The sequence below is a fragment of the Chrysochloris asiatica genome, unplaced genomic scaffold, assembly GCF_000296735.1.
Source record: "Chrysochloris asiatica unplaced genomic scaffold, ChrAsi1.0 scaffold00170, whole genome shotgun sequence".
In the NCBI taxonomy this organism is placed as follows: Eukaryota; Metazoa; Chordata; class Mammalia; order Afrosoricida; family Chrysochloridae; genus Chrysochloris; species Chrysochloris asiatica.
This window is the reverse complement of record NW_006408688.1, coordinates 5640517-5653499: the sequence shown is the minus strand read 5'-3', so window position 1 is coordinate 5653499 and position 12983 is coordinate 5640517. Positions and strand designations below refer to the sequence as shown.

The 12983-nt window shown below is 39.2% G+C and overlaps 1 protein-coding gene across 1 annotated transcript in view; it reads left to right on the top strand.

Annotated features, from left to right (window-relative positions):
- The window catches only part of CAPS2 (calcyphosine 2), an 80294-nt gene that overhangs the window by 62296 nt on the left and 5015 nt on the right, over nt 1-12983 (top strand). The window contains 2 exon segments of the mRNA XM_006878179.1: nt 965-1084; nt 6189-6285. Of these exon segments, the coding sequence (XP_006878241.1) occupies nt 965-1084; nt 6189-6285 (217 nt within the window).

Below are 12983 nucleotides of genomic sequence, written 5' to 3'. Positions count from 1 at the left end.
TGCCTTATGAACTGTGATATCTATGTCTGTATGCTGTTGCCTATTACTGTTGTGACTTACCTGTCTTATGTGTTCCCATAGCTCCTCTAGTTGCTCATATAGTGACAAACACCAGGGATCATTTAGTTTCACTTCTTCATTTACTGAAAAAAAAAAAAAAAAAAGCCCCAAAACAATAACAGAAAAGTAGAACATCTCAGTGCCTTTATCCACAACCACACAGATAATTAGTAATGGAGGCAAAACTAGAATTTCTTTGTTGTCAGGAGCTCTGTGAACAGAACAGTGGTGCCATTATAAATGGCAGTGGTAAAATGAATGAATAGACTAACATAAGGAATGGACTCCCTGTAGCATGTTGTAGCATAAATTATGGTATTAGTCATTCAAATCTTCTAGGCACTAAGAATAAATACAGTTAGGGGTCATATATATTTGGGGGCATTTCAGAACCTGAAAGAACTTTTGAACTGTCACAGACATAGCAATAAAAAATTTGAATTTTTTAAAGTAGAGTAAGTGATAGACATATTTTTATGTAATTGCTGTTGTCATGTGCTACTGAGTAGATTCCATCTCATAACAACCCTGTATGGGGTTCCTGAGGAGTGGCTGGTGGGTTTGAACTCTGACATTGAAGTTAGCATTCCAGTGCTTATCCTACAGCTCCACACCAGGAATCCATATTTTTATGTAACATGTTTTTATATACAAGATGAATTTTATAAGTCTGTAAGTCAAAGATTTCCTAACTTTTGAGAACCATTTACCAAGGGTTCCTTTAAATAGTTCTCATAGTGCTTTTGTAAAATGATTGGATTTATGTATGACTTGTTGTAGTTTTCTCCTTAAATGTTAACTTGCCTAGGGTTATAAAGATGCAGCAAAATGTTGCTCTGATGATGTTTTGGTGACCATACATAGCTTAAAGGCATAGCAGTGATCTCTATATAATTATTTCTAGGATTTTGAGTCCTCATGGCTAATTCTGAATGGCAATGGCAATGACAAGGTTGATTATGGAGAATTCAAACGCGCCATTATTGGTGAAATGAATGAATATAGGAAATCATTTGTTCGAAAGGTAACTTTGCTAAGTAATTTTTTGAATTGTTACTTTTCATAGATTATTAGTTTCATTATTTAAAAATGGAATTGAATGATCATTTAATAGGTTTAAATCTTTTTATCTGTAATACATGCTTGGTTTAGTTAACACAAACACACCCATACACATAATAACATATAAGTTACAAATAAAATGACATATGCATGTTTTAGGAAAATATTGTAAAAAGAAAATAATATCTTCAATTATACTTTGGTTTATAAATGACTAGCTCCAGAAATTACTAGCTGTGTGTATGCTTTATTAAATGCTCTTAGCTTTATTTTCCTATCTTATATAAAGTTGGTCTGAAATTTAAATGAGATGACACGTATACAATTCTTAACGCTATGGCTGGATGAGCATCAATGATGAATACATGTCATTTTAGAATTGCTGTTGGTTGACACTGAATCCATTTCCACTCATAGTGACTCCATGTGACAGAGTAGAATACTTCATAGGGTTTTCTAAGCTATAATCTTCATAGAACCGACTCAATGACACTTGACAACAACAAGAACAACAATCTTCATAGGAGTACTGGTGTGGCACTGTGGGATAATACACTGGACACAAGGTCAGTTTGAAATATTAGACTGGCGATTCAGATTCACCAGCAGCTCCTCAGAAACCCAATACAGAGAGTCGCTATAAGTCAGAACTGACTCAAAGGCACTTAACAACAACAATCTTCATAGGAGCAGATCACCAGGTCTTTCGCTCATGGAACTTCTGGGTAGATTCAAACTGTCAACCTTTGCACCATCAAGATTCCATAATTTTGGGATGATGATTAAAAAATGTGCTGATTTTTATAATATGCATACTACATATTAAAATTAAGATTAAAATGACCACATTACATTGAAATTAAAACAGGATCCCTTATTGTAACACTGTAAAATAAGCACTGACCTGCTAACTGCAAAGTTGGCAACTCAAACCCACCAGCCACTCCTTGGAAACCCTTGGAACTGATGCAGCAACACTTAACAATAACAACAACAGTATGTATTTTTTGGATTCTTGGTAGCCATTTGTAGAGCGTGTTTTTGCTTAAGAAGAAGAACAAAGTTGGAGGCCTCTCACTCCCTGATTTCAAAATTTTCTACATGGCTTCTTGTTATTGTTGTTAGGTGCCATTGAGTTGGTGCCGACTCATAGTGACCTTATGCACAGTAGAACAAAACACTGCCCGATCCGTGACCAACCTCACTATTGTTGCCATGCTTGAGTCCATTGCTGCTGCCACTTGGCCAATCCATCTCGCTGGGGATCTTCCTTTTTTTCTCTGATCCTCCACCTTACCAAACATGATATCCTTCTCCAGCAACTGGTCCCTCCTGACAATATGTCTGAAGTATGAGAGACGAAGTTTGGCCATCATGGCCTCCAAGGAGCACTCTGGATGCACTACACAGCTACAGTGGTCAAAAGAGCCTGGTACTGGTACAATGAAAGACACATAAATCAATGGAACAGAATTCAGAATCCAGAAATTAACCCATCAGCATAAAGCCAACTGATCTTTGACAAAGGGCCAAAGTACATTGAGTGGGGAAGACATAGTTTCTTTAACAGATGGTATGGCAGAACTGGAAATCGATAGGCAAAAGATTAAAACAAGACCTTTACCTCGTGCCATATATAAAACCCAACTCAGCATGGATTAAAGACCTAAATGTGAGTCCCAGAATTATAAAGGTCATCAATGAAAAAATTAGAACAAATTTAAGGGCACACACAGCCTATGAAACAATGTGAAAATTACACAAACAAAAGAAGACAAAATAGATGATTGGATATTGTAAAAAATAGAAACATGTGCAACAAAGGATTTCACCAAAAGAGTAAAAACGGAGCCCACAGAGTATATCTTTTGCAATGACACATCAGACAACAAACTAATTTCTAAAATCTATAGGAAACTAGAGCATCTCTACAAGAAAAGGACAAGTAACCCAATTAAATAATGGGCACAGTACATGAACAGACACTTCACCAAAGAAGACATTTGAGGAAGCCAACAAACCTATGAAGAAAATGTTCATAATTATTAGCCATTTGTTGTTGTTGTCAGGTGCCATTGAGTCGGAACTGACTCATAGCGACCCTGTGCACAACAGAACGAAACAATGTCTGATCCTGGGCCAACCTCACTACCGCTGCCACACTTAACGCCATCAATGATGCCACCTGGCCAATCCGTCTCTTTGGGGGTCTTCCTCTTTTTCTCTGAGCCTCCATTTTACCCAGCATGACATCCTTTTCCAGTGACTGTTCCCTCCTGACAACTTGTCCAAAGGATGAGAGACGAAGTTTAGTCATCTTGGCCTCTAAGGAGCACTCTGGCTGCACTTCTTCCAAAACAGATCTATTGGTTCTTTTGGCAGTCCATGGCACTTTTAGTATTCTCCTCCAACACCGCAATTCAAATGCATCAGTTCTTCTACGATCTTCCTTATTCACTGTCCAGCTTTCACATGCATATGAGGTTATTGAAAATACCATAGCTTGGGTCAGGCGCACCTTAGTCCTCAAGGTGACATCTTTGTTCCTGTGCAGCAGATTTGCCTAATGCAATACGTCATCTGATCTCTTGACTGCTGCTTCCACAAATGTTGATCATTGATCCAAGAAGAATGAAGTCCTTGACAACTTCAATCTTTTCTCCGTTGATAAGAATGTTGTTTATTGGTCCAGTGGTGAGGATTTTTGTTTTCTTTACATTGAGATGCAATCTATACCGAAGGCTGTGTTCTTTGATCTTCATCAGTAACTGTTTCAAGCCATTAGAGAGATGCAAATCAAAACAGCAATGAGATACCATCTCACACCAACAATAACAATGAAGTTCAAAAAGGCAGAGGATAATAAATGTTGGCAAGGATATGGAAAGCCTGGGACTCTCCTACCTTGCTGATGGGAATGCAGAATGGTCTAACCACTCTGGAAACAGTATGGCGCTTCCTCAGAAAGTTGGAAATAGAAATACCATATGATCCAACATTTCCTCTACTTGGTATATATCCACAAGAACTACAATCCATAACACGAGTAGATCTATGCATACAAATGTTCATAGCAGCACTATTCACAATAACAAAAAGATGGAGACATCCTAAGTGCCCATCAATGGAAGAATAGATTAACGTTGGTACATACACACAATGGAATATTTTACTACCTTGAAGAATAACAAGGAAGCTGTAAGCCATGGTGAACCTTAAGGACATTATGCTGAGTGAAATTAGTCAGTCACAAAAGAAAAATTTTGCATAAAACCATTATTGTAAAAGCTTAAGGAAAGATACCCATACTAAAAGTGGAAAAAAACAACAACACTTCTTTGTTGGTTACCAGTGGGGTTGGGTGGGGGTGGAGGGTTAGGGGGAGGCTGAGGGTAGGGGGCAGACACATCATAGTTCGGGTGTTGGGGAGGGCAATACACAAGAAGGGGGAGGAGGTGGAAGAACAATATAGGTAGGGGAACACTGAGACAGATTTGCAAGGACTAAATGTGACAGAGGTAAATAGTGAGGCATACATCACCTTGGAACAACAGGACTCTGTTATACAGAGATCAAGGCCTAGTTTGCAGATGGGAAATAATAATAAGATGCTTGACTGTCTTATGAATATTGGTTTCCCTTACCAACTATTGTAAAATAGACACTTAGGAAAAACCCAGAACAAAAATGGCAGTATGATTGGCTACTATAAGAATAAGCAACTTGTTTGCCAGAAAGCCTTTAAGGCAAGCAATCAAGTCCCTTCAGGACAAACCCCACTCTAAGACTGAAACTCAAAGGGAACACATGAACAGGCATGTAAGCTTGCTGGCAACCATGTTGGTCTACTGGTGAGTGCAAGAGGAGGAAAGGCAGCAATGACGAAATGGGATGCGTTCAACCACGTTCCATAGACTCCTGTTGACCTGGAGATGAGATAGAGAAGAGGAAGGGTTCGTTGGTCCAAAGTGTGGTGAGACCTGAGGACACCTGAGCCCATGGACTAGGACATAGCCACAGAGGGTTAGAGCTGAAAGTGAAGTATCCAGCTGATATGAAATGAGGGGAGATGCATAAGAACACCCAAACTTGCAGATAGTACCCATTTGACCTAGCCTTGATGGCTTGATGATCAGAACTAGACTAGAGGAAGATAAAAAATTAGCAAACAATTTTTGATAAACAAAGGTAAATTGCTACAATTTGATGAACTTGACCTATACTCATGGAGGGGTTGTTGTTATTCTTAAGTGCCATCGAGTTAATTCTGATCGATAACAACTCTGTATAGGGTTTCCGCGGTGCAGCTGGTGAGCTTGAACCACAAACTTTGCAGTTTAAATGACTTTTCAGTCTGGCACATTAACCCACAGCGCCACACCAGTACTCCACTCATGGAGGTAGTAATTCTAAATACCAGCAGAGAGGGAAGGAGTCTTTACATCAAGTATCAATGCTATACCCTTTGTACACAGGGTAGGTAGGGGCAGGCCACTTAAATATTGGCTACCTAAAATGAGGGGGCAATAAATGCACAAAGTGACTGGCTTACAAGGTTTCAAGAGGGAGTTTAGTTTAAGAGTATGGTGGGGTGGAGTGGCGGGGGGAGAAAGAGTCCCCACTGAATAGTTTTCATCTTGTTTAGTTGGGTCTGGTGAAAAGAGGTCATTTATCCCCAACTCTTCTGGTGTGGATAAGCAATGGACTTCTAACAGCTAGGTTGTTGGTTCAAACCCACCAGCTGCTCCTTGGAAGCTCTATACAGGGTCACTATCAGTTGGAACCACTTGATGGTATTTTTACAAGAAAAAACTTGTTTACAGAGAAGGAAAGCCAGGACAATAGAGCATAGGACAGGCTTCTATCAAGTGATAAAACTGATACTTAGTGCCATCTTCCTAATAGCGTGTTCTAATGTCTGTTCCTTGTATTCATGATACTTTTCTTATGAATCAGTTAAGCACTTTTAAATTTTCTTGTTTAGAACTCAAATAAGTTACTGGAAGTAGAAAATTAAGTTGTCATGTTTAATGATTTCATAGAACAAATAATATTTCTCTATTTAGGCATTTATGAAACTGGATTTCAACAAAACTGGCAGTGTGCCTATTATAGATATAAGAAAATATTACTGTGCAAAGAAACATCCTCAAGTAATTTCAGGTAAATATCAGTAAAAAATGCAATAGATTTACAGAATGTTAGTTAATAAAAGCAAAACCTTTTTAGTAGTTTGTATTCTGAATGTAGGACTACTCAGTGAGGAAATAAAAACTTTTAAACTAGAAACTTGAGAGTCATTTTCCTTTTCAGATTTAAAAATTATTAGGTCTATTTTCTGCACTTAGTCATTTCTTTTATGCTTATAATTGAGATAAGACTCAATTTCTTACTGAAGAAATAATGGACTGTTTTATTTAGAAAGAACAGAATAGACTAATTCTGGAGAATGGACATTACATTACATATGCAAATTCTGAGTTAGTTTTACTGTATTTGCTTGCATGGATGGGCTTCAAACAGTTCATAGACAAATGGAATGAAAAGATAAAGTAATTTTTCTTCAAGCTTTAAAACTTTTTGAAGCCCCCACCCTCACCCCCACCATACAGTTATCAATACTGGAGGATTAAAGGTGACTGAGGCAATGAATATCTTTCTGTAGGCATGGTGGGGAAAAAATGTGTAAGTGTTTTAAAAAAATAGTATCACCCGAAGATGTAACGGTATTAGAAATCCAATGTCTGTTCATTAAAATATTTTCTGGTCTCTAAAAGGAGCAAAACAAAGTTTCATTTTAAATGAGGAAAAGCAGGTATTTGGAGATTTGAAATAAAAAGGCAGTATAAAATTCTTGACTGCTTGAAGCATATGTTGAAATATAATGTTTTCCTTAGGAATATATAGTGTTAAAACATCTGCTTAAAAGTATAGATGATACACAAAGGGAGAAATCTTTTCTGCACAATTTTAGATGTCTTTGTATAGATTGTTGTTAAGTGCTGTTGAGTCAATTCCAGTTCACGGCGCCCTGTATAGGGTTTAAAGTTTTTCTAACACCAAGTCTTCTCCCATTTCATTATAATACTTTACTTTGTCCTCTCGAGTTGCCCTTTGAAATTTTCTGTCCAGTTCTTTTAATCATTTTTTCCAGTTGCTTTAGCTTCTCTACATTCAAGAGCAAGTTTCAGTCGCTTCTGACATGTACTTTGGTTTTTATTTTCTTTCCCGTCTTTTTAATGATCTTTTACTTTATTCATGTATGATGTTCTTGATGTCATTCCACAACTTTTCTGGTCTTCAGTCATTAGTGTCTAATGCATCAAAACTATTCTTAAGAGGATCTCTAAATTCAGGTGGGATAGACTCCTGGTATGGTGCTGTAGGATAAGCACTAGACTACTAACTACAAGGTTGGCAGTTCAAACCAACCAGATGCTCCAAGGAAACCTTACATATAGGGTTGCTATTCGGGCTGTGAACCGCAAGGTCAGCAGTTCAAAACTACCAGCAGCTCTGTGGGAGAAAGATGAGGTGATCTACTCCCATAAAGATTTACAGCCTTGGAAACCCTGTTCAGGGTTGCTATGTGTCGAAACCGACTCGACGGCACTTAACAACAACAACAACAACAACAACAACAACATGAGTGAGAAATGACTCAACAGCAATTAACAACAACATATCCACGCTCATATTGGGCTCTTGTTTACTTGTTTTAATTTTCTTCAGCTCAGCCTAAATTTGCAGTTGATGGTCTGTTCTAGTATTTGGCTGATAATATTGACCTTTCTCAACCTGAAAGAACTAAAGAAAAAATTTAAGATTCAGGTTGCAATGTTGAAGGGTTCTATGGCCAAAATGATGCATAAACAAAAAAGACAGAAGGCATACACAGATTCACTGTACCAAAAATAATTGGTTGATATTCAAACATTTCAAAAGGTAGCATAAGATTAAGAACCAATGACACTGAAGAAAAAAGTGTAAGCTGTATTGAAGATACTGGGAAAAAATAAGGCTCCAAAATTGATAGAATACAAATTGAAATGTTTCAACAAACTGATGCAGCCCATGGAGACACTCACTTGTCTATGCTAAGAAATTTGGAAGAGATCCATATTTGTGCCCATTCCAAAACAAGATAGTCCAATGGAATGCAATCGTCAAGCAGTATCATGAAATACACATGCAAATGAAGATAACTCTAAAGTATTGGCAGCAGTACATTGACTGGGAGTTTCCAGAAATTCAAGCCAGATTCAGAAACGACATGGAACAAAGAAATATGTTTACTTGAACTTTTTTTGACTATACAAAGGTGTTTGACTGTGTGGGTTATAAGAAACTATGGATCACATTGTGAAGAATGGCAACTCCAGAACATTTAATTGTGTTCATAAGGAACCTGTACTTAGGCCAAGAGGCAGTTCTTTGAGCAGAATAATGTAATACTAAATGGTTACAAATCAGGAAAGATGTGTGTTAGGGTTGTATACTTTCACCATACTTATTCAGTCTGGAAGCTCTATTATATGAAGAAAAATGTGGTATCAGGATTGGAGAAAGACTAATAACCTGCAATGTGCAGATAATACAGCCTTACTTACTGGAAGGGAAACGGATTTGAAATATTTACTGATAAAAGTAAGAAGTCCTCACAACTAGACTAATGTATAGCAACTTGATAAACAGTGAAAATAATGAAGTTTTCAGACTTCATTCTTGAATCAACTATCATGGAAGCCTCAATCATAAAATCAAATAATGCATTGCATTGGGCAAATCTTCTGCAAAAGACCTCATTAAAATATAAAAGATTCAAAAGACAGCCAAGCATCTTAACATTGTTTCCCCCCTTTTACCCATTCCAACCATGTTTCAATCCCTATATCCCAGAGCCCTGTTGTTCCAAGGTTGTGCATACATCATTATTTACCTCTGTCCCACTTCAGCTTCACATTCATCCTATCGTATTTTATTTCATTGCAATGATTATAATCCCTTCCATGCATCATCAAATAACGAAAAGATACACCCCACAGGCCCCTCCCCTTGACTGTCAGCAAACAACTCCTCTCCCTCCCTGAGTCCCGTGTCCCCAGCCACTCCATCTGTCCACGCCAGCATCTCTGTCTCCATGCCGGGCTTCACTGCCTCTCAGGGTAGGGTCACACTTTCTGCTTTTCTAGCTTGATGGTCCCAGGGACCTCCACTCCTGGGCTGCAAAATCAATCACTCTCCTCCTTTTACAAAAAAAAAAAAAAAAAATCTGCCTCTACATTTCTGACCTGATGGCAGTTATTCACTATTGTACCACAAAAGTCTTATCCCCATTTCCTCTCATCAGCCCAGTCTCAACAGATTGGAAATCATTCAGTGGAGGTTCTGCCTACCCCTGCCCCGTCTGGAACTAGGTTCCCTCCTGAAAGCTTGTAACCCAGTCACTTCTTGCCTTTATAGTCCTCCCCTCCCCCATTTTGAGTCTTGGCAATTTCTAGCCCCCTTTAAGGTATTCCAGTCAGTTACAGGCTGAAGATGGGCTTACATGTTTTCTATTGTGATGTTTCTGGCAACCCCCCCCCCCCCAAGTGTCTATTTCACAATGGTAGTAAGCAAGGGAAACCAAGATTCAAAAGACAGCCACACATCCTAACATTATTCCCCTCTTTTACCGTTTCAAACCATGCCTCAATCCCTGTATGCTGAAACCCTGTTATTCCAAGGTTGTATATACATCGTCATTTACCTCTGTCCCACCTAGCCCATGCAAACCTGCCAAACTGTTCTCCCATCTGCCTTGTTCTTCTTTTCCCCTCCCCCTTCTTGTGTATTGCCAAACCCCCAACCCCTGCACCCAGGCTCTCCTGTGTCTATTTCCTACCCTGTGCTCTATCTTCCCCTCCCTCCCTCCAATCCTCTCATCCCATACACTGGAGGCGGAGAGAAAGGAATAGCCAGAAATATTACCATAGAAAGCTTGTAAGTCAGTCTTCTGCCTACAACTGATTGGAATACCCAAAATGGGGCTACAACATGCCCAGTGAAAGAAGCTTTCTGCAGAGCCCCTGCATTACATAATACCATCAGTGGAATTCTGAACATCATACAGAATATTCTGAGGTGGAAACTCTCCACTTGAAAGGAAAAGCAGACAAGCTTGGAGTAGCCAGAAGAACAGATGATACTTCTTGAAAGAAAGACTGACAGGAAAAATACAAAACAATATAGGCAGACTGACTGATTACTACAAGAACAAACAAGTGACTCGCCCAGAGGACATCAACGCAAGTGGTCGGGTCCCCTCAGGGCAAACCTTCTAAGACTAAGACTCAGTGGAAATACATGCTCTGATTGGTGACCACATTCGTCATCGATAAGGTGAAGTGAGGGGAAAACAGCAATGAAGCTACAGGCTAAGCCCTACAATGTTCAATAGACTCCTGTGAACCCAGCTGGAGACCTGGTTGGCCAACAGTGTAGCAAGACCAGGGGACTCTTGAACCCAGAGTCAGTGACATAGCCACAGAGGACTAGAGTAGAGACTGAAGCATCCAGTTGTTAAGAAGAGAGGGCACATGCATAAGTACACTCACACTTGCAGATAATACCCACGTGACCTGGCTTCCATGACTGGATGATCAGAGCTCAACTAGAAGAAGAAAGAAGAGGAAAAAAAGAGTAATCTGATACAATTTGATGAACTTGGCCTATACCTATGGATGCAGTAAATAAAAAAAGGGAACAAATCTTCACAGCGAGGATCGTTCCCACCCCCTCCATACACGGAGAGAAGAGGGATGGGCAACTTGGACGTTGGCTACCCAGAATGGGGGCTCTACAGAGGCAAGAAGTCACTGGCTTACAACCTTTCAAGAGGGAACCTAGATCCAGAGGGCATGGAGCAAGGTAGAATCTCCACTGAGTAATATCCAATTTGTCTAGGCAGGGTTGAAGAAAGGAAATGTGGATAAATCTCTTGCGACACAATAGTGAATAATTATCAGGACTGGTTGTAAGGGTTGGGAATGTAAAGGTAGACATTTTGTGGCAAAAGAAGGAGAGTGATTAACTTTGCAGTCTAGGTGTGGAGGTCTCTGGGACCATCAAGGGAGAAGAGCAGAGAATGGAACCCTACTCAGAGAAGCAGTGATGTCAAAGATGGAGGCAGAGACAAAGATGTAGAGAGATGGAGTGGCTGGGGACTTTGGACCTAGAGATGGAGAGGGGCTGTGTGCTGATGACCAGGGGGTAGGCTTGTGGGGTATATCGTTTGGTTGGCTGATGCTGCATGGAGGGGATTGTAACCATGGCAAGGAAATGATATACTATAGGATCAATATGAAGCTAATGTTCTCCCATGTAAACTGTCACATAAATCACAATAAAGTATATATATATATATATATATATATCAGATCAAGATGTTACTTTGACCACTAAGGTGTTCCTGACCCATGCCATAGTATTTTCAATTACCTCATATGCATGTGAAAGTTGGACAATGAATTTGGAAGATCATAGAAGAATCCATGCATTTGAATTAAAATGTTGGCAAAGAATATTGAAAATACTGAGGACCACCAGAAAAACATGCAAATCTCTCTTGAGAGAAGTACACTCAGAATGCTCCTTAGAATCCTGATGAGACTTCTTCCTCTTTTGTCCTTTGCACCTGTTTTCAGGATGAATCAGTCCCTGAAGAAAGACTTGATAAAGAGGAATGTCAGCAAAAAAGAGGAGCACCCAAAAGAGGATAGGTTGACACTATGAAAGCAATGGGTTCAGACAAAACAATTGTGAAGATGGTACAGGACCAGGCAGTGTTTTGTTCTGCTGTTCATAGGGTCCCTGTGAGACAGAATTAACTCAAGAATACCTAACAATTGCAACAGCAGCATACCTATCAGATTCACTTTGTTTTTTTACATATTACCTCTCAGCAGTTTACTTCGTCACTCCTTGTGTGTGTTTTTTTTAAAAACAATACAATGCCTTTTTTATTTCTTACACAAAAGACAGACGACATCTTAGTATTCAAATACCAGTAGCTATTTTCTTTCTGACTGAAAGATATTTCAAAAGCATTATTATCTAAATCTATTAGAGAACTTCTGTTTTGTAAAAAAATATTCAACTCTTACCTTAAATTTGTCCATGCTGTTTGATATATGATTAATGTGGCATTTCCTTTAAACTTTTTATTTTAAAATGAAGTAAGACTTTAGAAGGTTTTAGAGGGTACTGAAACTTGGGACATGGTTCTTTGATGTTGTTGTTGTGTTAGGTGCCATTGAGTCAGTACTGACCCATAGCAACCTTATGCACAGCAGAACGAAATACTGCCTGATCCTGGGCCAACCTAACTAAAGTTGCCATGCCTGAGTTCATCGATACTGCCACTTGGCCAGTCCTTTTCTTTGGGAATCATCTTTTCTTTCTCTGACCCTCCACCCTACCAAACATGATATCCTTCTCGAGTGACTGGTCAACTTGGCCAACTTGACCTCCAAGGAGCACTCTGGCTACGCTTTTTCCAACACAGATCTGTTGGTTCTTTTGGCAGCCCATAGCACTTTAAATATTCTCCTCCAACACCATAACTCAAAACATCAATTCTTCTATGGTCTTCCTTATTCACTGTCCAGCTTTCACATACATATGAGGTTATTGAAAATACCGTAGCTTGGGTCAGGCACACCTTAGTCCACAAGCTGACATCTTTGCTCTTCGACACTTTAAAAAGATCTTGTACAGCAGATTTGGCTAATGCAATACGTCGTTTGATTTCTTGACTGCTGCTTCCATGAGTGTTGATAGTTGATCCAAGAAGAATGAAGTCCTTGACAACTTCAATCTTT